General features: G+C 43.6%; 1 protein-coding gene across 18 annotated transcripts in view; it reads left to right on the top strand.

The window, feature by feature from the left end:
- The window catches only part of LOC110520153 (FERM, ARH/RhoGEF and pleckstrin domain protein 1), a 107309-nt gene that overhangs the window by 81132 nt on the left and 1672 nt on the right, over positions 1-24505 (top strand). For 4 of the 18 annotated variants that reach the window (XM_036974534.2, XM_036974536.2, XM_036974533.2 and 1 more), the window contains 15 exons: positions 59-127; positions 5225-5321; positions 5562-5772; positions 11161-11351; positions 11706-11795; positions 16105-16238; positions 17306-17387; positions 17607-17844; positions 17968-18098; positions 18322-18390; positions 18843-18932; positions 19232-19314; positions 19679-19791; positions 20231-20397; positions 23268-23375. In XM_036974534.2, coding sequence (XP_036830429.1) covers positions 59-127; positions 5225-5321; positions 5562-5772; positions 11161-11351; positions 11706-11795; positions 16105-16238; positions 17306-17387; positions 17607-17844; positions 17968-18098; positions 18322-18390; positions 18843-18932; positions 19232-19314; positions 19679-19791; positions 20231-20397; positions 23268-23375 — 1873 coding nt within the window. The remainder of the gene's footprint in view (positions 1-58; positions 128-5224; positions 5322-5561; positions 5773-11160; positions 11352-11705; positions 11796-16104; positions 16239-17305; positions 17388-17606; positions 17845-17967; positions 18099-18321; positions 18391-18842; positions 18933-19231; positions 19315-19678; positions 19792-20230; positions 20398-23267; positions 23376-24505) is intronic. The other 14 variants (XM_090229861.1, XM_036974540.2, XM_090229859.1 and 11 more) reach the window with 7 other exon arrangements.

The raw sequence follows: 24505 nt of genomic DNA, 5'->3' as shown, positions 1-24505 counted from the left end.
AGCTCTGTTGTAAGTTCACTGACCTCAATCATCTCCCTTGCTACTTTTCTCACTGCAGCGGTCGGACCCAGAAGCAGGTGATTGATTACGTGAAGGATTCTGAGTTTAAGAAGATTCCCTTTGAAAGGTAAAGACTTAGGTCTCTATTTTTGGCTGACGTTAAGCCAGCGCGATTGTCAATTCTTCTGTTTTCATACCCTAGTGCCAGGACTGGTAATTTACCTGTCTTATATTAGCTCGCTTGCGCTGATATGGGATGGGTGGCAATATCGGAGGTGTGTCCTTAACGTGCGCCGAAGTGCCAATTTCAGTATGCGCCGGTGGGGATATTTCAGAAATGATTATACAAAACCAATAGAATGTTATATATACACTACCGTTCAAAGGTTTGGGGTCACAAACGACTATTGTAGCTGGAAACGGCAGATTTTGTATGGAATATCTACATAGGCGTACAGATGCCCATTATCAGCAACCATCACTCCTGTGTTCCAATGGCACGTTGTGTTAGCTAATCTAAGTTTATCATTTTAAAAGGCTAAGTGATCGTTAGAAAACCTTTTTGAAATTGTTAGTACAGCTGAAAATTGTTGTTCTGATTAAAAAGCTAAATGCTTGCCTTCTTTGGACTAGTTGAGTATCTGGAGCATCAGCATTTGTGGGTTCGATTACAGGCTAAAAATGGATGGAAACAAAGCACTTTCTTCTGAAACTCTTCAGTCTATTCTTGTTCTTAGAAATGAAGGCTATTCTATGGGAGAAATTGCCAAGAAAATGAAGATCTCGTACTACTCCCTTCACAGAACAGCGTAAACTGGCTATAACCTGAATAGAAAGAGGAGTGGGAGGACCCGGTGCACAACTGAGCAAAAGGACAAGTACATTAGTGTCTAGTTTGAGAAACAGAAGCCTCACAAGTCCTCAACTGGCAGCTTCATTAAAGAGTACCCGCAAAACACCAGTCTCAATGTCAACAGTGAAGAGGCGACTCCAGGGTGCTGGCCTTTTTGGCAGAGTTGCAAAGAAAAAGCCATATCTCAGACTGGCCAATAATTTTTTTTTTTAAGATTAAGATGGGCAAAAGAACACAGACACTGGACAAAGGAACTCTTCCTAGAAGGCCAGCATCCCTGAGTCGCCTCTTCGCTGTTGACTTTGAGACTGTTGTTTTGGAATCGGTACATTGAAAATCTCTTCCCAACTATTTTGCAATTTATATGGGATAGCCGTCAATTTTTTGTCCTTAAATTAACCACACATGCAGAGTAGGTGACTGGATGATCTCAGCGTCTCACAAAGACACGACAGTTGGAACCAAAAATTGCAAATTTGGACTCCTTAGACAAAAGGACAGATTTCCACCGATCTAATGTCCATTGCATGTGTTTCTTGGCCCAAGCAAGTCTCTTATTATTATTATTGGGTTCCTTTAGTAGTGGTTTCTTTGCAGCAATTTGACCATGAAGGCCTGATTTCACAAAGTCTCCTCTGAACAGTTGATGTTGAGATGTCTGTTACTTGATCTCTGAAGCATTTATTTGGGCTGCAAATTCTGAGGCTGGTAACTATAATTAACTTATCCTCTGCAGCAGAGGTAACTCTGGGTCTTCCTTTCCTGTGGCGGTCCTCATGAAAGCCAGTTTCATCATAGCTCTTAGTGGTTTTTGCGACTGCACTTGAAGATCTTGACATTTTCCAGATTGACCTTCATGTCTTAAAGTAATGATGGACTATCGTTTCTCTTTGATTATTTGAACTGTTCTTGCCATAATATGGACTTGGTCTTTTACCAAATAGGGCTATCTTCTGTATAACACCCCTACCTTGTCACCACAAGTGTTTGGCTCAAACACATTAAGAAGGAAAGGTATTCCACAAATTAACTTTTAACAAGGCACACCTGTTAATTGAAATTCATTCCTCATGAGGCTGGTTGAGAGAATGCCGAGAGTGTGCAAAGCTGTCATCAAGGAAGAGGGTGGCTACTTTGAAGAATCTCAAATATAAAATATATTTTGATTTGTATAATAATTTTTGGTTGCTACATGTTTGTTATTTCATAGTTTTGTTGTCTTCACCATTATTCTACAATGTAGAAAATAGTAAAAAATAAATAAAGAAAAACCCTTGAAGGAATAGTGTCCAAACCTTTAACTGGACTGTGTATATATATATTTAAAATAATATATATTAAAAAATATATATATATATGGGGGATTGGGAATTATGCCGACAATTACATCGATAGAAGCCGCAATGTTGAAGCTTATTACAGAAATAAATGAAGACCAACCGAAAGCTGGTGTTCGCAGTAACGGGGTTGGTTAGGATTTTGACAGCGGAAGCACAGCCTATCCAGCCGTGACGCACAGTACCTATATGCACAAGAGATGTGCTTTTAGTGCCCATAAACCTCGTATTTAGAAATGTAAAAATCCTGTTTCATTTGATTTAAAAACCAAGCATAGCATCCCCTTCTCATCACCAAAGCTTTATTAAATTATCAAGTTTGGCAGCAGCAAAACAGGGAGTGGAAATCCCATTTTTATCCATATACAGTTGAAGTCGGAAGTTTGCATACACCTTGGCCAAATACATTTAAACTCAGTTTTTCACAATTCCTGACATTTAATCCTGGTAAAAAAATCCCTGTTTTAGGTCAGTTAGGATCCCCACTTTATTTTAAGAATGTGGAATGTCAGAATAATAGTAGAGTGATTTATTTCAGCTTTCATTTCTTTCGTCACATTCCCAGTGGTTCAGAAGTTTGCATACACTCAATTATTTGGTAGCGTTGCCTTTCGATTGTTTAACTTGGGTCAAATGTTTCGGGTAGCCTTCCACAAGCTTCCCACAATAAGTTGGGTGAATTTTGGCCCATTCCTCCTGACAGAGCTGGTGTAACTGAGTCAGGTTTATAGGCCTCCTTGCTCACACATGCTTTTTGCCCACAGATTTTCAATAGGATGGGGTTAGGGCTTTGTGGTGGCCACTCCAATAACTTGACTTTGTTGTCCTTAAGCCGTTTTGCCACAACTTTGGAAGTATGCTTGGGGTCATTGTCCACTTGGAAGACCCATTTGCGACCAAGCTTTCACTTCCTGAGTGATGTCTTGAGATGTTGCTTCAGTATATCCACATAGCTTCATGAGGATGGAAAATTATCTATTTTGTGAAGTGCTTCACGGTTGGGATGGTGTTCTTCGGCTTGCAAGCCTCCCCCTTTTTCCTCCAAACATAACGATGGTCATTATGGCCAAAAGTTATATTTTTGTTTCATCAGACCAGAGGACATTTCTCCAGAAAGTACGATCTTTGTCCCTATTTTGCAGTTGCAAACCGTAGTCTGGCTTTTTTTATGGCAGTTTTGGAGCAGTGGCTTCTTCTTTTCTGAGCGGCCTTTCAGGTTATGTCGATATAGGACTCGTTTTACTGTGGATATAGATACTTATGTACCTGTTTCCTCTAGCATCTTCACAAGGTCCTTTGCTGTAGTTCTGAGATTGAGTTGCACTTTTCGCACCAAAGTACGTTCATCTCTAGGAGACAGAACGCGTCTCCTTCCTGAGCGGTACGACGGCTGTGTGGTCCCATGGCGTTTATACTTGCGTACTATTGTTTGTACAGATGAATGTGGTACCTTCAGGCGTTTGGAAATTGCTCCCAAGGAGGAACCAGACTTGTGGAGGTCTACAATTGTTTTTTTTAGGTTTTGGCTCATTTCTTTTGATTTTCCCATGATGTCAAGCAAAGAGCCACTGAGTTTGAAGGTAGGCCTTGAAATACATCTCCAGGTACAACTCCAATTAACTCAGATTATGTCAATTAGCCTATCAGAAGCTTCTGAAGCCAAAAAAAATTTCTGGAATTTTCCAAGCTGTTTAAAGGCACAGTCAACTACATGTATGTAAACTTCTGACCCACTGGAATTGTGATACATTGAATTATAAATGAAATAGTCTGTAAACAATTGTTGGAAAAATGACTTGTCATGCCCAAAGTTGATGTACCAACCGATTTGCCAAAACTATAGTTTGTTAACAGGAAATTTGAGTAGTGGTTGAAAAACCAGTTTTAATGACTCCAACCTAAGTGTATGTAAACTTCCGACTTCAACTGTAGGTTATTCAATGATTTTAGCCTGCTCCTCTTATTTTGGATGTGCTTACAATCCCCTCCATGTCGGCTATGTGCCCGTCATGGAACCAGTGATAACCCGGTGACCCTCGTATTTAGAAACATTGAAGTTATTTCCCTGTAACAATTGGCTTGTTTTCCGTTTCATTTGATTAAAAAAATAATTCCTTTTGTTAGACTACCCCTACCCTACGATAACGAAAGCTCGTTTAACAGCAATGTGTTTTGGTTTCATTCTCATCCTGGCCAATTATTAGCCAAGGAGCCTTTACATAAAAGTTTTCTAAATGGTCTACTCGTGAGATTTTTGGCTGACCTACGCTTTCAATATTCACAAGTCACACAGGCCTACCGGCAGAGCATACTCCATTCGGTTTGCATCCATCCTCATTTCCAAAGAACTCCTCTTGTCCAGTTAACGACGACTCACTTCTCCAAACATAGGCTGTTCAAAATGTGCTGTCCTATAACGCCATATTAAAACTAGGCCTAGGCTATATCTTGCTTATTCAGAACATGCCTCACAGATACATTATCTGTTTTTTGTTTTTGAGGAGAAGTGCAATGCTGACTGTTAACATTCCAAACCTATTGAGCAAACACGGGATTTTTGTTGTTGTTGTTGTTGTTGTTGCTATCACTTGTTACTGTAGCCTATGCTATTTAATAAACTGTAGTATCAATCCACAATGGACTAGGATGAGAATTTTCCGTGCCCCCAGCCAAATGAACTCTTAATAACCTACAGAACTTGAAGCAAATGCCTATTAAGCTATGGAGGCCTTGATTGGCCAGTGAGTGGCCAAGCCCTCGTCACACCTACAACTTATTTATTCATCAAAACCCAGCCCTTTCGCACTACCGCCAGCTATTGCGCTCGTAATGACGACTGTGAAAATAGCAAAGACGATTCTGACACACCCCATACCTACGACACATGCACAGCGCCAGCGCTTAGATTAACCGTCGGTTTGTGAAAATAGAGCCTTTTAATGGCGGTGTTTTTATATCTAGTTATACAGAGACTGGATGTGCGAAGGTTTGCCGTATAACATGTTCACTTTCTGTCACCCTGTCTCCTCTTCAGGAAACACAGCCGGGTCCAGCACAGCAGCAGCCGTCTGTCTCCACTGCCTTCCCCGCACCGCCCTCAAGTGCCAAAAGAAGTCAGTGTCTCCTTCGAGGCTAGTGTACTAAATGGCACTTTGTGGAACCGTCTCTATCTATCTGCTAGCCAACCCAGCATGTTTTCACCTAGGAAGATTAGAACATGAAAAATATAGTGCGTAGAACAGTGTTAATAATTGAGTGGAGTGAATAACTAACTCGTCCATAACACAAAAACTCTTATTTCCTTGTTTAACTGTCAAGTATAACCTTCAACCCTCTCTTTCCCTCTCTTCTCCCGTCTCCGTACGCCACAGAGTGTGAGCCGTGCTCCAGGAGACATAGTGGACTCTCCGCCACGCCGTCACTGGAAGGAGTCCGTGTTGGTGAGCGCCGAAGACCCATCGGCCCTGCGGACCAGAAGCAGCCCCTCCAGCCAGAGGAATGGGGCACACAGCGAGGAAAGGCCAGGCCCCGGGGCAGAACCAGGCCCAGCCAGGCAGCCCCACCCAGAACATCTGAACACAGGTCCAGCCTCCCGGGGCGCTAAGGGCAGCAGCTCCTCCATCCCCTACATTGACTGCAGTGATATAGATAGTGAATACGACGTGGCCAAGGGCCGGGTTACCAGGTCTCACCCTAATGAGAGCTATGGGGAGGAGGTGGCGGGCCCCCGCCGTGGCAGTATAAACGAGCGAGAAATCGCTCTGGGTAGGATGAGGTACATGGAGACCCCTCCCTCCCCAAAACCCCCCCTCAATATGAGCCGTGCATTAGATGAGTCGGGAAACCTGTCGTTCTTCGGCGGGGGTCCGCCACGTGGCCCTCTCCATAGTACTATGATGGAGGATTTGGGGGGTCGTGGTATTGGGGATCAGCGTAGCAGCAGCCCCCTGACAGTCCGCCATATGTTAGGCTCTAAGAGCACCACGTCAAGCCCCGTTATGAGCAGCTTCCACCGGACAGGTTCGCTCAGCCACGCCGATCAGAACGGCTACGGCTCCCGGCTCCCGCGCTGGGACGAACCGGGTCACGGGGGCTTTAACGCCCGGGGGGGCCCTGGGGGGCCCCGAGATGAGGGCCAGGCCCCGCCAAACTACGGCAGCTACTCACCCATCGTGGCCCGCTCGCCACACTTACAGAAGCTCCACAACATGCGTAACCGTTCCGACACTGACCCCTTCGTCCTGAGCCCGCAGCAGGCCACCTCCACGCCCTCCCACGATCCCCGACCTGTCGTCTCCCGCAACGAGCGCATGGCTGCTCTGGAGCGCCGTATGATGGCCAATGGCCTGTCTGCCCCCGGCCAGCCCAAGCCCAGCCCCTTACAGAAGCTGTACAGCCGGGGTGGCGTAGACCACATAGGGGCTGTTCAGATGATTGACGGCTCCACCAGCAGTGGCACTGAGTCCAGTGACTCGGAGACCGAGACCACCACGGGCAGCTCCAGCAGCCACCCGCTGACCTATGGTAACCCCATGGCCATGGGGGTCAACTCCTCCCCCATGCCCAGGAACAAATACTCCTTCGGTAGCCTCCAGCTGGATGAGGAGTTGGAGGAAGATGGCTGCCTTAATTTTAGTGACGAGGACGGGGCTCAAGTGTTCAGCTGTTAGGCTAGCCTTGAGAAAAGAAGTCCAGAGACCTGCCCTATAGGCAGGGTAGGGTAGCGTTGGGTCTGAGAGAAGATGGGATGGTTAGCGTGGTAGATGGTGATAGCTATGCCAGTTTGTGTGGAGGGACAGATGTTGCTTAGGAGGGTTTAAGACAAGGCGCTACTAACCCCCTTCACACTCCTCTGTCGCTGTGCTGAGCATACAGTAGAGTACGCTCAACCATGAGCCAGCCTGACACTCTGTTTCCCATTGGGTCGCTCTGCCCTTTAACTGAGGGAGAGAGGGATGAAGGCTCTCTCTGTTCTCTTCTACCCTTAGGGGGTTAACCTTTCATGTCTTCTCGGATTGTATTGGTGTCTGCACACACCAGGTGGTTCTGAATTAGAGAGATTATCGTTTTCTAGTGCCAAGTCCTTTGAACAAACACTGCATGGATGAAATGCAGTGGTCGGTGAGGGTTTCAAACACCCTGATGCTCTGTAGCTGAATGTTTGGGATGTAGTCGAGGGAATTATCTTTTCACACTCCGTCTACGATGATGCATTGTAGGGTTTATTGATTGTCGGAGGGTTCCAATGCTCTGTCTAATGCCGTCTTGTGTCTTCATATAACACAGGGGCGGGCAACTCCAGTCCTCGGGGGGCCTGATTGGTGTAACAGTTTTGCCCCAGCCCCAGCTGACACACCTGACTCCAATAATCAACTAATCATGATCTTCAGTTTAGAACGCAATTAGTTGAATCAGCTGTGTTTTGCTAGGGATGGGGAGAAAAGTGTGACATCACTCCCGCCCGAGGACTGGAGTCGCCCATCGCTGATATAACATCCATTCTGTAAATTGACAATGTGTTGTTGTTTGATAGCATGTCGATGGGGGAGTTGGTTTACGTTTTATACGGTACTGTATATGCACTTGTATTGCTTTTGTAATCGTTATGATCGTATCTGTAGACTTTTGTGATGGATTGGTTCGTGTTGAGTATACTGTGCCTAGAAATAGAGGAGACAGACAGGCAGTTTCCTTGTAATGTTCTGTGTTAATGTTCTATGTCTGATTAATTGTTGATATTTAGGGAGTTGCTTAGAAGGGCACAATAGTATTGACTATAGACGTGGGTTTTGCTTGTACTGTACATGCGGTCGATATCTAATTGGTGTCCGTAGTGAGAGAAGTCGGTCATGTCTTTGTTTGGTGCTGAGAAAGCTTCCAGTTCGCCTGCAGCACGTCCCAACTCCTCATTTCATATTCACTATGTTTACAGTAACCCTGTGTTCTGTACAAATACTCAACGGATTGAAATTCAGCTAACTACTGTTGACTATATATATATATATATATATATATATATATATATATATATATATATATATGCAAACAGAGCCACAATTTTTCATAGACGTAGTTTGTTCTGGCGAACATCCGTTTTAACGAAGGAACGTTATTTTTAAGACTTGTCATACCAGCAGATATCCATACCCACTTAGTACTACTGGACAGTGCTAGTACTAGTTGTCCAGAAAAGCAATTCTCTGTGGGTTTTAGGCATGTTTTATTAGACCTAAGAGAGTGTGTTTGAGTGTGTGTGTGTGTGTGTGTGTGAGACCTCAGGTGTTGGTGGTATAATATGGCTCTGATGCCCACTGTTGGCATCTCTTCTTCTCCTTGTCTACCTAAACATCTCTTGTAAGCGTTCATTCTCTATTGTTCAGCGAACTCCAGGGGTATACTTATCTCACTGATTTGTTCTTTTCCTCCAGCATTGCAAAGGTAGCCATTTTTCCCTAACAAAATTACTCTGCATTTTTGTGTTTTATTTGTTTTCTTGCTGTCCCCAATTTTTTTTTTTTGCTTTTTGCTTCATTCTCCTTGTCATTTGTTTGCAGTGTATAATTTTGATTAAGGATTTATTGACCTTATAATGCTTTTAATTTTTTTATTTATTTTTCCCGAATTTCCTTGTCCAATTTGAAACACTGTTCTGTTCTGTCAGCATGCAACACTTAAAGGGTTAAATCTCACCTTGTCTCTATTTCCCTGCTCTGAAAGCATGTGAACCTGTTCCTGTACTGTCCTGATGTCTTGCTGTTCTGTAACTGACTGTGTGAAGAGAAAAGGGGTTAAACTGGGTCTCCTTTACTGCAGTGGTCCTGGTGACTGTCAGCAGAGAGTACAGAGGACTAGAATGTAGGACTGGGGAGTTGAGAAATGACTCTGTTCAGGATGACAGGAACCAGGGAATACGCTGGGAACACGGCAGGTTTCAGTATGTGCTGCATGTTATGTGTCTGAAAGGCAATTTAAGGGCAGCGTCTCAATCTCTCAGCTCATCCGTCAATGCCACGGGCTTCTGCTAGTCTAGGATCTTTGAGACTCTTCTAGGCTTGGGCTTTATCCACGTGTACAGAGTATTTATTGTCTATCGTGTCGTTTTATGATATTGGTCCTATTTATTAACATGGTCCAAAATTAATATAAACTGTAAATAATAACACAATGTTGTTTTTACCTGACTCATTGATGACTTCCAGGTTAAGTGTGAGAGGGAACAGTGTGAGAGTAGTGCTGGTCGCTGGATCACTGCAGGCAAGGAGAACCCTGTCAGGTACACCAAGCACTGTCTTATGGCTCTGTGGCGTTGGGCTGTTGCACACGGCTGATATTTCGGGTCATGATTTGTATTCGATACCAACACATTCACTACACCTACTCTATAGTAATATAATATAGTAATATATTGTGTGCCAGGCTTAAACTCATGGCTCTATAGGCCAGGCTTGTGTGTGTGTGCTAGTCTCGACCGCGCTTGGTTCCATTGCATGTCCAAGAAGCTAACCCAGGGCTCAGGCATGATGTTGATGCTTTCTTGCCCTGGCTGTTTCACGATGTATGTACCCTCACCTCACTCCTACCTGCTGTAACATTTCACCAGGCAGATATCACTCACATCAGACAAGCCAGTAGCACTTTCAGCAGCGAGGTGTAATTTGATCCATCTGAGACGACAATGTGCATTACGTTACGATGATTACTGCTCACCCATTAAACATTTGATTTAAGTTCGATTTTACAACGCGTGGGAGACAAAATGCTTCTTCTGCAGATTGTGCTGCTCCTACGATTGACACAATTGATTTGTATAATATAGCTGGGAGTGTACAATCGGTATGCTCCCTCTAAAGCAACTGACTGTCTTAATGAAGTATTAGCAAAGTGGTATCCGTAGTAATACTGCAATAGAGAGATTATTCTGGGAAGCTCTTTGTGCACTGTGACCTCTACAGGTACTATTAGACAAGTCCCAGAATATGCATGTTGTAAATTCCAACTTGACTTGTTTCTCTTTCCCTCTTTCTCTCACTCACTCGCTCTCTTTACTCACTTCACGTCACACACTGTTTGCTACGGTCTCGTGTTGATGTTGCTTTGACACTTACTGGGCTCTGATACTGATTTTACCGGATCTTCTCTTTTTCCCGGGAGACTTTCTACACTTTTTAACCTTGTATACGGTTGTGCACTAGTGTCAATAAAGTTGACCTTTATGAAGTGGGACTCCGGAATCTTCTTTTATAAAGACCACCCCCCCCCCCCCCCCTCGACATTGTCTCGTGACTGTTTTTAGACCCTAGTCCCATCCTCATCCTCCTGTGCTGTCGTAGATGTAGCGTAGCTCTGTTAAATGTACACGTGTATGTGTGTGTGTGTTTATAGTGTGTGTTTTTTCATATACACTCATTTGTGTGTGTGTCTCGTGGCTGTGTTCATGTAGTCCGTGTTTGGTATTCCCGTGGTGCTTGTTGTCACAGCTGTCCCCTCCATTGTAGAATGTAGTATCGTGGCGTCTGTAAGGTGTTCACCAGAGATGTTGCTGGTTTAATCATTGTTCTGTCCATGCCAACGTGGTGCTATCAGAGGACAGGAGACGGTAGTGGGCAAGTATGCAATCAAGTGTCCCTAGTGAACATCCTAGTGGCAGTGTAGTTGATTTAGGTAAGCGATTCCAGTCATTCATAATACTGTATTCAACCCAACAGCAGCGTAATCCTGATGGTATCATGCTGAAATGGCAGACATTACAGAGAGAGAAGAGCACTAGAGCTGTCTGGGCAGCAGAATGAGTCATGGGTGACTCTTGTCTGGATGCAAGTAGCTACAGTAACTAGCTACAGGCAAGGCACATCCCCCAATTTAGCTCTCATTATTATCCCTGGGACAATACTGTAAGATGTATATGACTGTAATTGAACTTGTTTGTCTCTAACTCTTCCTCATTTCTCATCCCCCTCTCCTTCGCTACAGCAGGAGTGGTGTCCAACAGCCCCCATCTCTCTGTCTCCTCCGGTAACTCCCAGGGCATGGTCAATGGTCAGAAGCCGGTCGAGCTCTGTGGTCACAGTCCGGACGGTCGGCAGCCCTCCCCCCTTACCAGCCCCCTGCTCAACGATGCCGGAAGCGTGCGCACCGACGATGAAGACGAGGTTCGGAGGAAGGTTTGTGGTCCAGAGAGGGCCCCCGTTAAAGGATTAGAACTAGAGAGGGATTTTTGTCAGTTGCTGTGTGGACGTCATTGTGGTTTTAAATCTCCAGTTAGCATAACCAGCTTCAAAGAGGCTACAGTCACATGGTACCTAAAATAGCAGAGGACCCAGATTACCTGGCCTAAATAACTACCCACAGGGACCAGTGTTGTGAACACTGTACAAAATGTGATGTACTATAACTGGGCTACATGTCTTAACACTGGAATTGATGACACAAAATGTGAAAAAAATACCCAAGACACAGTCTACAGCTTACTGTGTTGTCTCTGCTCAGTTTAACACTCTGTCCTCTTCCTTTCACAGAGATTCCCCACCGACAAGGCCTACTTTATTGCCAAGGAGCTGCTGACCACAGAGAGGACCTATCTGAAGGACCTGGAGGTCGTGACTGTGGTAAGGCCCATCACCAGATAGATTCTTCCGCCCTCTCAGGGACTCAACACTGACCTTTTGTTTATTTTCTCCCATCCTCCGGGCAGAAAACATTGATTATTCCGGCTAGCTGCTTTACAAAAGAGCATATGGCAAACACACAGGGATCCATGCAGTGGTGGTGGGGGTGGGAGATGTTTTTTGGCAGGTGGGGAAAATACTCTGAGAATGCTATGAAATGTATTAATCTGTTTATCTCACCCAAGGCTGTAAATATACAGTGCAATGAGATCCACGGCCTTGAATGTCCCTGCTTAACGTTGGGCTGACGTCCTATTTTAGTCATTTCCTTTTGGCTCCCACCGCCTCTGTACAGACAAACATATGGACGCATTTTTGTTTGTCTCTCAAGGGAGACGCAAAAGAAAACAGGACACTAAAAGAAAGGCACATCTCCTTCCAGTGTATTGCAATCAGTGAAGGACGTTGCTGTCACGTTTTATTAGTCATGTGTACGGGATACACATGGTATACATGATATACACCATCCAATGAAATGCTTACGTGCAGGTTCCTTCTCCACAATGCAACAGCAATACGAAACGATAAAAGATAATAATATGAACATAAAAGTAAATGGCTCAGTAGAATAAAATAAACGTTTTAGAATAAGTATAATACAGCCACAATTTATAGTCCCAATATTTACACGTCTTTTGGGGAAGGGGGGTTGAGCGGCAAGTGTTTTAGTCGTGCGGGGTATGAAGTCAGTATTCAGTATTCACCCTGTGAACATCATCTGGCTGTAGCAGCGTTCACAGATGTGGAAACGGAGACTGCAGAACCACTCTCTTCCCTCGCTGTTTATGTGGGCCGCCGTCGCTTCTTGTCTTCTCTGATGTTTAGAGAAGCCTTTTACACTTCTCATAAACATTTGCCTTGGCTGCTCTTTCTCTTTCGGTCACTCTCTTCTCGCTTTCTCATTCTTTCTCTCCTTTTTTTTTTCTCCCCTCCCCCTCTCCACCCTCCCCCATTGGCTGGTGTTGTTAAGTCATCTGAGAAACAGCTGCTGCCTGCTGTCTGCTTCCCAAGGCCTTTCAGCAGCACCCTGCTTTACCTCCGCTAAACCCTGTCCCTCTCCTGTCTACACTGCCTTCATACAGTATTCACACCTCTTGACTTTTTTCACATTTTGTTGTCTTACAGCCTGATTTTAAAATGTATTGAATTGAGATTTTGTGTCACTGGCCTACGCACAAAACCACAAAAAACAATGGATGTTTTCAACTGTCTCACAAAGAAGGGCACCTATTGGTAGATGGGTAACAAAAATGTAAACAATCTGACGTTGAATATCCTTTTGAGCGTAGTGAAGTTATTAATTACACTTTGGATGTTGTATCAATACACCCAGTCACCACAGAGATACAGGCGTCCTTCCTAACTCAGTTGCCGGTGAGAAAGGAAACCACTCCGGTATTTCACCATGAGGCCAATGGTGACTTTAAAGCAGAAAACTGAGGATGGAGCAATAACATTGTAGTTACTCCACAATATTAACATAAATAACAGAGTGAAAAGAAGGAAGCCTGTACATAATACAAATATTCCAAATCATGCATCCTGTGCCAAATAAATGAACTTTTTGTGCTGAATACAAACATTATGTTTGGGGCCAACACATCACTGAGTACCACTCTTCATATTTTCAAGCATGGTGGTGGCTGCATCATGTTATGGGTATGCTTATCATAGGCAAGGACTAGTTAGAGTTTTGGGATAAAAAGAAACTAAATGGAGCTAAGCACAGGCGAAAACCTTCAGCAGGACAATTACCTAAAATACAAGTCCAAATATACACTGCCTTCAAAAAGTATTCATGCCCCTTGACTTATTGCTCATTTTGTTACACTCTGAATTCAAAATGTATTAAATTGATTACTTTTTCACATTCATCTACACACAATACCCCAAAATGAAAAAGTTAAAACATGTTTTAGGCATTTTGTACACGTATTGAAAATAAAATACAGACATATCTAATTTACATAAGTATTCACACCCCAGTCAATACATGACAGAATCATTTTTGGCAGTGATTACAGCTGTGAGTCTTTCTGGGTAAGTCTCTGAGACTGGATTGTACAATATTTGCCATTGTTTATTTATTTATTTTTATTCTTCAAGCTCTGTCAAATTGGTTGTTGATCATTGCTAGACAACCATTTTCAGGTCTTGCCATATATTTCCAAGCAGATGTAAGTCAAAACTAACTCAACCACTCAGGAACATTCAACATTTCTTGGTAAGAAACTCCAGTGTAGATGTGGCCTTGTGTTTTAAGTTATTGTCCTGCTGAAAGGTGAATAGATGTCCCAGTGTCTGGTGGAAAGCAGACGGAACTAGGTTTTCCTCTAGTATTTTGCCTGTGCTTAGCGTCATTCCATTTATTTGTTATCCTGTAAAGCTCCTAATTCCTTAATGATTACAAGCATACCCAAAACATGATGCAGCCACCACTGTGCTTGAATTTATGGAGAGTGGTTCTAAGTAATGTTTGGGCAAATTCAAAACACATAACACATAAGTGAATTGTTTGACACATTTATTTTGCAGTATTACTTTAGTGCCTAGTTGCATGTTCTAAAATATTTTTTTTTCTGTACAGGCTCCACTTTTTTCACTCTTTTAAATTAGTTTTGTTTTGTGGAGTAACTGCAATGTTGCTGATCCATCCTCAATTTTCTCCTATCACAGCCATTACACTCTGTAACTGTTTTAAAGTCACCATTAGTCACCAAATCCCTGAGTGGTTTCCTTCCCGTCTAGCCACTGAGTTAGGAAGGACACCTGAATCGTTGTAGTGACTGGGTGTATTGATACATCATCCAAAGTGTAACTAATAACTTCACCATGCTCAAAGGGATATTCAATGTCTGCATTATAATTTTTACCCATCTAGCAAGGGGTGCCTTTCTTTGCGAGACATTGGAAAACCTCCCTGGTCTTTGTGGTTGAATCTGTGTTTGAAATTCAATGCTCGACTGAGGGACCTTACTGATCATTTTGTGTGTGGGAGAACAGATATGAGGTAGTCATTCGAAGATCATCCAATTTATTATGTGACTTGTTAAGCAAATTTTTACTCCTGAACTTATGTAGGCTTGCCATAACAATGGGGTTAATTTAAGACATTTCAGCTTTTCATTTTTCATTCATTTGTTAAAAATTCAAAAAACATCATTCCACTTTGACATTATGATATATTAATATATTTTAAATTCAGGCTGTAACACAATAAAATGTTGAAGTCAAGGGGTGTAAATACTTACTGAAGCAACTGGAGTTGCTTACCAAGATGACATTGAATGTTCCTTAGTGGCCTAGTTACAGTTTTCACTTAAATCGGCTTGAAAATCTATAAGACTTGGAAATGGCTGTCTGGCAATAATTAACCAACTTGACAGAGTTTTAATAATTTCTTTAAAGAATAAGGGCAGTTATTGTACAATTCAGGTGGTCAAAGCTTTTAGAGCCTTACCCAGAAAGACTCACAGCTGTAATCACTGCCAAAGGTGATTCTAACATGTATTGATTGACTCAGGGGGTTGAATACTTATCTAATTAAGATATATTCGTTTTTTTAACATCCATTCATTTAAAAATATATATAAATTCTTCCACTTTAACATTACAGAGTATTTTGTCGAGATCGTTGTCAATTAAATCCATTTTAATCCCACTTTGTAACAAAAACAAAATGTGGATAAAGTCAAGGGGTGTGAATATTTTTGCATTACTTTTGACCAGAACACTATGGGTGTATATGTAGTGCACTATATTGGGAATAAGGTGTCATATGGGATGCAAACCAGCTAAACCACCCCCCCACCACCTCCAACTCCACCACCCCAAACCACATCAGGCTATAGCTTCCCTTTTAATCTGATCAGGTAGCCTTTAATGAAAGACTCCCCCTGGGTCTTGTCAGGAATGATGGGCTATTGATTCCTCCATTTCCTCCATTCATCTCCAGGTCGATTCCTCCATTCATCTACAGGTCGTTAAAGGATTTGGTGGAAGTCATGAGGCCAATGTGATTGTTGCTAAACAACAGCACAGAGGTCTTTTTGGCAGCAGCACATCAGGCAGATTCTAATGCAATCCAAGCAGATGGGCTCCTAATTCACCAGAAACACTGCATTTCACCTCATTAGATTGCAAGTCCTCTTTTGGCTCCTGGCAATTGAGAATGTCACGATTTGCACAATAAAGAGTGTGCTCTAATGCAGAACTCTCTCTCTCTGTGTGTGTGTGTGTGTCATCCCAGTCTTTTCAGAACTTGGTGGGAAAAGATGACGCTGCACCGGACTCCCTGAAGAGCACCATCTTCTCCAACTTTGACCCTCTGTACAAGTTCCACTCCGGCTTCCTCAGAGAGGTGGAGCAGAGACTGGCTCTATGGTGAGATGGCATGAAAGGCCTTGTACCTCACTGGATGACTATAATCCATCACAATGATACATCTCTTTTATAGTTCAGGTAATTTTTTCTTAAAATGCCAGTGCACTTAGCCTCGTTTTGTGTAAGGTCCCCTTAGAGTAAGAACACAGTTGGGGTTTGTCATTGTGAACTGGGCTCATTGATCCCGGGGCCTGGTCTTTGTCTAATGAGCGGTATTGACATTCCGTCTGGGAGGCCTTATCGCAGAGACGCACCTCCCATGGATGACCTGGGGAGCTGGGGTTGCTATGGCAACGGCCGCGCTGCATCAAGCCACTACTTCTAGCCTGTGGGTTTTTCCACTGTCTGCTCCTCTTAATGATGTGGTCCTTACATCAGAGCTCCCCTATGGTGGCACAGAGAGGGCCTGGCTGGCAGACAGTCACTGTTGCAGACCTCATACTGTAGTGATCAGCATCACATGTCCAGATGTACTACAAGACCAAACGAGAGCGAAAGGGACCTCCACGCAAGATCTGACTGTGTTTTCTCTCAAAACATGGCTAAAGCCCCAAAGGCAAATCAGCAGCCCGAATACAGAGCACAGATGCATGTAGCTGGCTATCTTGTTTTACATATTCAAATTATTATTTTAGCCCTCTCCTGACTGTTGACCTTTGATTTAGATCTGGTAGAGGGTTTTGTCAGTGAAAGAGGGGTTGTATCTCAAAGGCATAACATTCAAAATGTCCTCTTTGGGCTTGTACTACCCACTCCAGAACGTATTGGTTCGTATTTTGAATGAACGAGCGTGGAGAAAGGTCAGTCTGCATGGTGCTATATCTAGCTGTCAACTGCAATTCATGCTCAAGGTAGACACCTGCTTGCGGTTTTCAGCGGTGCAGTCAAATGCCATTTAAATGTCCTTGCATGAGTGTTGGAGCTCACATGAATATGAAATATGGCTTTAAGAGTCTTTTAAGTGCTTCACATTCCTCTGCTGTCCACAGCAGAAATCTGTCAGCACAAACCCTAGCATGAAACTGTTCCAGAGAGAAGAAGTTGCTAGTGTTTTATTTTTTTTATAGGGAAGGGCGCTCCAATGCCCACATTAAAGGAGATTACCAGCGCATCGGTGATGTCATGCTGAAGAATCTACAGGGCCTGAAGGTATTGGCTGCTTTTTCTTGCACTTTATATCAAATTCACTTTGTATCTGCACCATGACCAATGTATGCTGACTTATACAAACTGTCGTACAGCTCCAGGGGCGTTGTTTTGCAGCTGACCCTGTGCTCCCCGTAGCCTGGTGTGTGTGTGTGTGTGTGTGTGTGTGTGTGTGCAAATGGCCAATAAAGATCTATTCTACTCAACCCTACTCTATTGTAGCCGCTGACTGCCCACCTCCAGAAGCACTCGGAGGCCCTGGTGGAGCTGGAGAAGGCATGCCGGGGCTCCCGGCGGCTGGAGGTGCTGGTCCGGGACTTTGAGCTGCAGAAGGTGTGCTACATCCCTCTCAACGTGTTCATCCTCAGGCCCCTGCACCGCCTCTTGCATTACAAGCAGATCCTGGAGCGTCTGTGCAAACACTACCCCCCCACACACGTGGATTTCAGGGACTGCAGAGGTAACTGTTACTGTTCTGTAGCTGTCAGGGGCTCTCTGAGGCCGGGCTAGCTTAGGGAGCCCCCCTGGTGCAGTTGAGGTCTATGACATCACAGACTGAGCGTTGCTGTGTCCTCTCCCGTAGCCGCGCTGGCGGACGTGTCAGAGGTGGTGGCCCAGCTCCACGGCAGCATGATCAAGATGGAGAACTTCCAGAAGCTTCTGGAGCTTAAGAAGGATTTGATTGGCATCGACAGTCTAGTCACTCCAGGGCGGGTGAGTTCAAGTAGGGATCTGGATGCGTCCCTGAAGGCACCCTATTCCCTATATAGTGCAAAAGTAGTGCACTATGTAAGGAATAGGGTGCCATTTTGGACGGAATCCCATATCAACATTTTGTATGTGAGAGTAGCCAGTTTGAAAAACTCATTTGTTTTTATCAGTTTTTATCTTTCCCTGAGATGTTGTGATGGAATTTGTTGTGATTGGTGTTTTTCAGGAGTTCATCCGGCTAGGCTGTCTCAGCAAGCTGTCTGGAAAAGGCCTCCAGCAACGAATGTTTTTCCTGGTAATGTCTGCAATGCATCTGAGATGTCATCCTGAATGAGTTCTTAAACAGATTATTCAGTCGAGTGATCTCGCAAGATAGACGGCTATGGAAAGTAGAGCGCTGTGTTTAACCTCCTCGGTATGAATGACTTTGTACAAAATGCCTCAAAGACGACGGCTTCCTTATCTTTCTATGCAGCTGTTTACTGTTTTTGAGCCAGTGTCCCTATTCGTTATTGTAGGGCATCTAATTGAGACCACGACTCATCTGAATCATGATTCGTGTTAGAACAGCTTGAATGTTATCTAGTGCCGCTGCTACAGGCGTATGCCCAACACAGCCAATGTATTCACCAAGCCACAGACAATCGTTCAGTGTTCTTTTTGTGTGAAGTCAATAAGTGAGGTTGGTGTGGCTATTAATAACCCGTTAATGATTGCCTTCACTTTTCTCTTGTTCTCCGGTGACAGTTCAATGATGTCCTCTTGTATACGAGTCGAGGAATGACGGCGACGAACCAGTTCAAAGTGCATGGGCAGCTCCCTCTCCACGACATGACAGTAAGTTGACTCTCTTCTTTCACCTTTTCTTAACCCCCCTCTTGTGCCCTGGCGTGGAGTGCAGCACAGTAGAGTACAGTAGCTGTCACAAGTTTGTAATTACTTGCTGTAAATAAACTAGCGTGCTGTGCCACAGTAACTCCCCTACCATCTGTGTCTCTCTTTAATTCCCCCTCTGTCGCTCTCTCCCTGTCCCCCTTTTTCTCTCTCTCTCACACACACACGCAGTCCCTCTCCCACAAGCAGATTTGTTCCTCTCATGCCCCATGTGTTGACTGACTGTGTCTGTGTGTCCCCAGATCCGGGAGAGCGAGGACGAGTGGGGTGTGCCTCACGCCTTCACCCTGGTTGGGCAGCGTCAGTCAGTGGTGGTAGCAGCTAGGTGAGTCTGTGGTCCAAACTCCGAACGAGCTGGACTATTGGGTAGTCGTTCGACAGATGCCAGACAACAGTATGTGTACAAGGATGTGGGTTTTCATGTTTGCTGTGGTATGACTAAAGTGGTCGGTATTCAGAGTACAGTGGTTGGTGAATCAGCAGGCGACCGGTAAACTCAGCAGTTGACAATAAGGCATTTGTATAATCACAAAGGCACGTTCATTATTTATAAAGCACACTTGGTCATAGAAATAACCACATTAAATATTTATTAGGTGAAGCCCGGCACTGGTGGAAGAAAATACATGACCTTTTCTGTCCATTTCTCTCCCTCTTTCTCTCTCATTCTTTCTCCCCCCCCCATCCAGTTCCCTGTCAGAGATGGAGAAGTGGATGGAGGACATTAAGATGGCCATTGACTTGGCAGAGACCAGCAACGGCCACACGGCTGACCTGCTGGCCAGAAGTCTGACTGATAACAGTAAGTTGATACTGCAGTATACAGACTCTAGAGCATGGGCACTGGGCCTGCCGTAGGGGACAGCTAGTAGTGTCTGGAGAATCATCCGACCGCACGCGTTAATGAGTTATCGCTGAGTTCTCCCCATACTGTTCCCTCATTGCACGGACAGTTCTCTTCTAGAAACTTCAGAGGCAGAATGGGCCAACTAATACATCCAAAATGAGCTTGAATAGCTCAAATACAATGCTTCAAAATTGATGGTTTATATATATAATTATATATATTTTTATATATATTTTATTTTTCTGATTTCCTACAGCCTGTCTGCATGTATTTACAAACCTAGCCACTATGAAGTATTGTGCTACCATTTATCTCATCAGGTTTTACAGTAGGATCCGTCTTCCCACGTTGTCGCCGTGTGTATGTGGAATTAACCGCTTCCTGAATTTCCCAGAATCCACAACAGAGGACTCCTGTGCGGAGGCGGAGTCTGAGGACGACCTGATGGCGTCACGCACCTCCCTGGAGAGGCAGGCCCCTCACCGTGGTAACACCACGGTGCACGTGTGCTGGCACAGGAACACCAGCGTGTCCATGGTGGACTTTAGCATAGCTGTGGAGGTACCACAACCAGTCCTAACCTGTCCTGCTCTGCCCTCCCCTCCCCCATCTCTCTCTCACTCACTATGTTTCTGAGTGTGTATCTGTTTCCTCTCCTTATTGAATGTGCTTCTCTCCCCTGGGAACAATGTCCTCCTGTGCCACCCTCTCTCTCTGTCCTGTGCTATTTAGACATTAGATTACCTCAGTGCTTTGTCCCCAAGCTGTTGGCACTGTCTCGTCTGTGAATTGCTACATAGGACACTCGGCAGGATGTCATCGACGTTTTTCATTCTTGAACAGCACATCTCAGTGCAGCTGAGATGGCATCTTTCAAGCCGTTTATTTTCTCTGTTATGTTGTATACTGAGCCCAGAGCAAGACCAGACTTTAGCATGAGGTGGGTGCACTGCCAGGACACTGTTCTCATCTTGCCCTCTGTGGCTAACTGTTCCAGTGTGGTTTTCTTATCTAATCTCTACTGTGGATGTCCCGTGTGGTTTTGAGCTCCTTTTTTCTCTCCTTCAGAGCCGTACCTGGACTCACCGTTAGTCCCCCCCGTCCCCCCCCCCCCCCTCCGTGTTTAGCCCTTGCAGTGCATGTGTGTGTTTACACCTACTCAGTCTTTGTGTCTCTGTCCTCTCCTCCCTCCCCCCCTCTCTCTTTTCTGTCTGTCTCTTCTGTGTGTCCGTCTGCCTGTCCTCCGTGGTAGAGGACCCTAGTCCAGTCAGTGACTCAGAGGCCTCCCTCTCGGGGCCCGGCAGTGGCCAGGGACCAGTGCCTCTGTCTCTTATCTGCTGGTATCGAGTTCACAGCCTCTCCTTTAGTGATTCCTGCAGGAGTCTAGAGGTAAAGGAGCCAGGGAGAGAGGAGAGGCCTCCCCATCGCATTGTAGCATTACTGTCATATACTAGCACCTTGTATCTTCTTTGAGGTCGTTGGTGAAAAGTTGAACGCTTTTGTGTAACACTTTTCACCTGTAAAGACCTGCGACAAACTAAAATAAGTTGGTGGAAGCCTAAAATGATGGCTCAGTTTACAGTAAATGCTTTATATTGCCACTAGATGGCAGTTGTTTACAGTGACCATAGAGGTCACTGTTAGTTCAGTGACTTTAAACTGTTGCTGGATGGACCCCAGGATAGACACTGTCTGTTTATAGCTGTACTTACCTCCTTTAAACCACTGAAGTGAACAGAGGCCTCAGGCTTAATTACAGTGGGTTTATTTTCAGAGCTTACAGTGCAGCACACACTATTCCTTACGCACTAACATACACAGTGCCTTCAGACAATATTCGTTCCTCTTGTCTTATTCAACATTCTGTTGTTTTGTTCTTTCTTCTCACACATCTACACACAATAACCCATAATGACAAAGTCAAAACATGTTTTTAGAAATGAATGCAAATTTATTGAAAATTAAATACAGAAATATCTTATTTACATAAGTATTCACACCCCCATGTTAGAATCACCTTTGGTAGCGATTTAAAGCTGTGAGTCTTTCTGGGTAAGTCGAGAAGTGCTTTGCACAACTAGATTTTAGAATATTTGCACATTTATTCTTTTAACAATTCATCAAGATCTGTTGGTTGTTGATCATTGCTAAACAGACATTTTCAAGTCTTACCATACATTTTCAAGAAGATTTTAAGTCAAAACTGCAACTAGGCCACTCAGGAATATTCAACATCATCTTGGTAAGCAACTCCAGTGTATATTTGGCCTTGTGTTTTAGGTTATTATCCTGCTGAAAGGTGAATTTGTATCCCAGTGTCTGTTGGAAAGCAAACTGAACCAAGTTTTTCTCTAGGATTTTGCCTGTGTTTAGCTCTATTCCTTTTATTTTTATCCTATAAAACTCCCTAGTCCATGCCAATGACAAGCATACCCATAACATGATGTAGCCACCACCATGCTTGGAAATATGAAGAGTGGTACTGAGTGATGTGTTGTGTTGGATTTGCCCCAAGCTTTGTATTCAGGACAAAAAGTTAATTTCTTTGCCAGATGTCTTGCAGTTTGCCTTGTTGCAAACAGGATGCATGTATTGGAATATTTGTATTCTGTACAGGCTTCCTTCTTTTCACTCTGTCAATTAGGTTATTATTGTGGATTAACTACAATGATGTTGATCCATCCTCAGCTTTCTCCTATCACAGCCATTAAACTCTGTAACTGTTTAAAAGTCACCATTGGCCTCATAGTGAAATCCATAAGAGGTTTCCTTCCTCTCCAGCAACTGAGTTAGGAAGAACAGCTGTATCTTTGTAGTGACTGGGTGTATTGATACACCATCCAGTGTGATTAATACCTTCACCATTCTCAAAGGGATATTCAATGTCTGCATTATATTTTGCATTACCAATAGGTACCCGTAGCAAGGTATTGAAAAACCTCAGTTTTTTGTGGTTGAATCTGTGTTTGAAATTCGCTGCTCGACTGAGGGACCTTACGTACTTTTATGTGTGGGGTACAGCGATGAGGTAGTCATTCAAAAATCATGATAAACTCTATTATTGCACCCAGAGTAAGTCCATGCAACTTATTATGTGTTGAGCACATTTTTACTCCTGAACTTATGTATTGAACTTATTTAGGCTTGAGTACTTTACTCAAAACATTTCAGCTATTCATATTGAATACATTTCTAAAAACATAATTCCACTTTGACATTATGGGGTATTGTGTGTAGGCTAGTGTTTAAAAAAAAGTCCATTTAATCCATTTTAAATTCAGGCTGTAACACAAAAACATGTGGAACAGGTGATGGGGTGTGAATAGTTACTGAAGGTGCTGTAAGTGTTTGTTGAAATTCCCTCTTCATGTTTTTTTCTATGTAGTACATGAACAAAGTTCACTGATTTGTAAATCGTTTTTCTACTGTAGAATCAGCTGTCAGGAAACCTGCTGAGGAAGTTCAAGAACAGCAACGGCTGGCAGAAACTCTGGGTGGTCTTCACCAACTTCAGCCTGTTCTTCTACAAGACCCACCAGGTGAGGTCTAGCACCTACTCCTCGTGTTTGTCTGTCTGTGTAGACCATGGCCCGTGTTCACAAAGCGTCCGAGTAGGATTTCTGCTCTACGACCAGGTCCCCCATGTCATCTTACTAATTATAAGTTAGCACTCTGAGACGCTTGATACACTAGGTACCAGAACTACAGCAATGTGTTCTGGGGCCTCTCTCCCCCTCCTTATGATCCATGTATGTCTGTGAAGGCCAGAAGCACAACAATGTGTGCTGGGGATGACTCCCTAGCCTCCTCCTGCTCATGATCCATGATCTTCAACATGGCAGTATTGTTTACAATCTAACAATATCCCATTAATTTAAGAATATCCCATTTCTCTGTGGAATTTCAAATCCATGTGCCATGTAAGGGAGTTACGCACATCCCCATGCCAGTTGATCTGCTCTCACTTTCAGCACAGCTCCCCTGAACCCATTAGAATCACCACCTGAAAGAAACCATTGTTTGTAAATGCTATAGTTAGTTACTCATGTTTTGGCACATGTTCTGTGACCTGTAGCCGTGGGGCATTTTCCCTCATTTCAAAATGCACCATGAAAGTATGATAGTGTTATCGAGTGTTTTTTGTAGTGAAAAGCAGTGGTGGTAAAAGTAAAGACAGTAGAAATGTAGTAAAATAAAGTAAAAGAGTAAAAGTCTTACTTGAGTAAAAGTCTAAAAGTATTTGGTTTTAAATATACTTAAGTATCAGAAGTAAATGTAATTGCAAAAAATATACTTAAGTATCAAAAGTACAAGTATAAATCATTTACAATTGCTTATATTAAGCAAACCAGACGGCACAATTTAATTTTGTCATTTACGGATAACCAAGGGCACACCAACACTCAGACATCATTTACAAACAAAGCATGTGTGTTTAGTAAGTCCTCCAGATCAGAGGCAGTAGGGATGACCAGGGATGTTCTCTTGATGTGTGAATTAGACCATTTTCCTGTCCTGCTTAGCATTCAAAATGTACCAGGTACTTTTGGGTGTCAGGGACCATGTATGGATAAAAAGTACATAATTTTCTTTAGGAATGTAGTGAAGTAAAAAATGGTCATGTAAAGTACAGATACCCAAAAAAAACTACTTAAGTAATACTTCAAAG

The sequence above is a fragment of the Oncorhynchus mykiss genome, chromosome 3, assembly GCF_057628025.1.
Source record: "Oncorhynchus mykiss isolate SJ-2025 chromosome 3, ASM5762802v1, whole genome shotgun sequence".
Lineage (NCBI taxonomy): Eukaryota > Metazoa > Chordata > Actinopteri > Salmoniformes > Salmonidae > Oncorhynchus > Oncorhynchus mykiss.
Note: the sequence above shows the minus strand (reverse complement) of the source record. Positions and strands in the feature narration are given on the sequence as shown.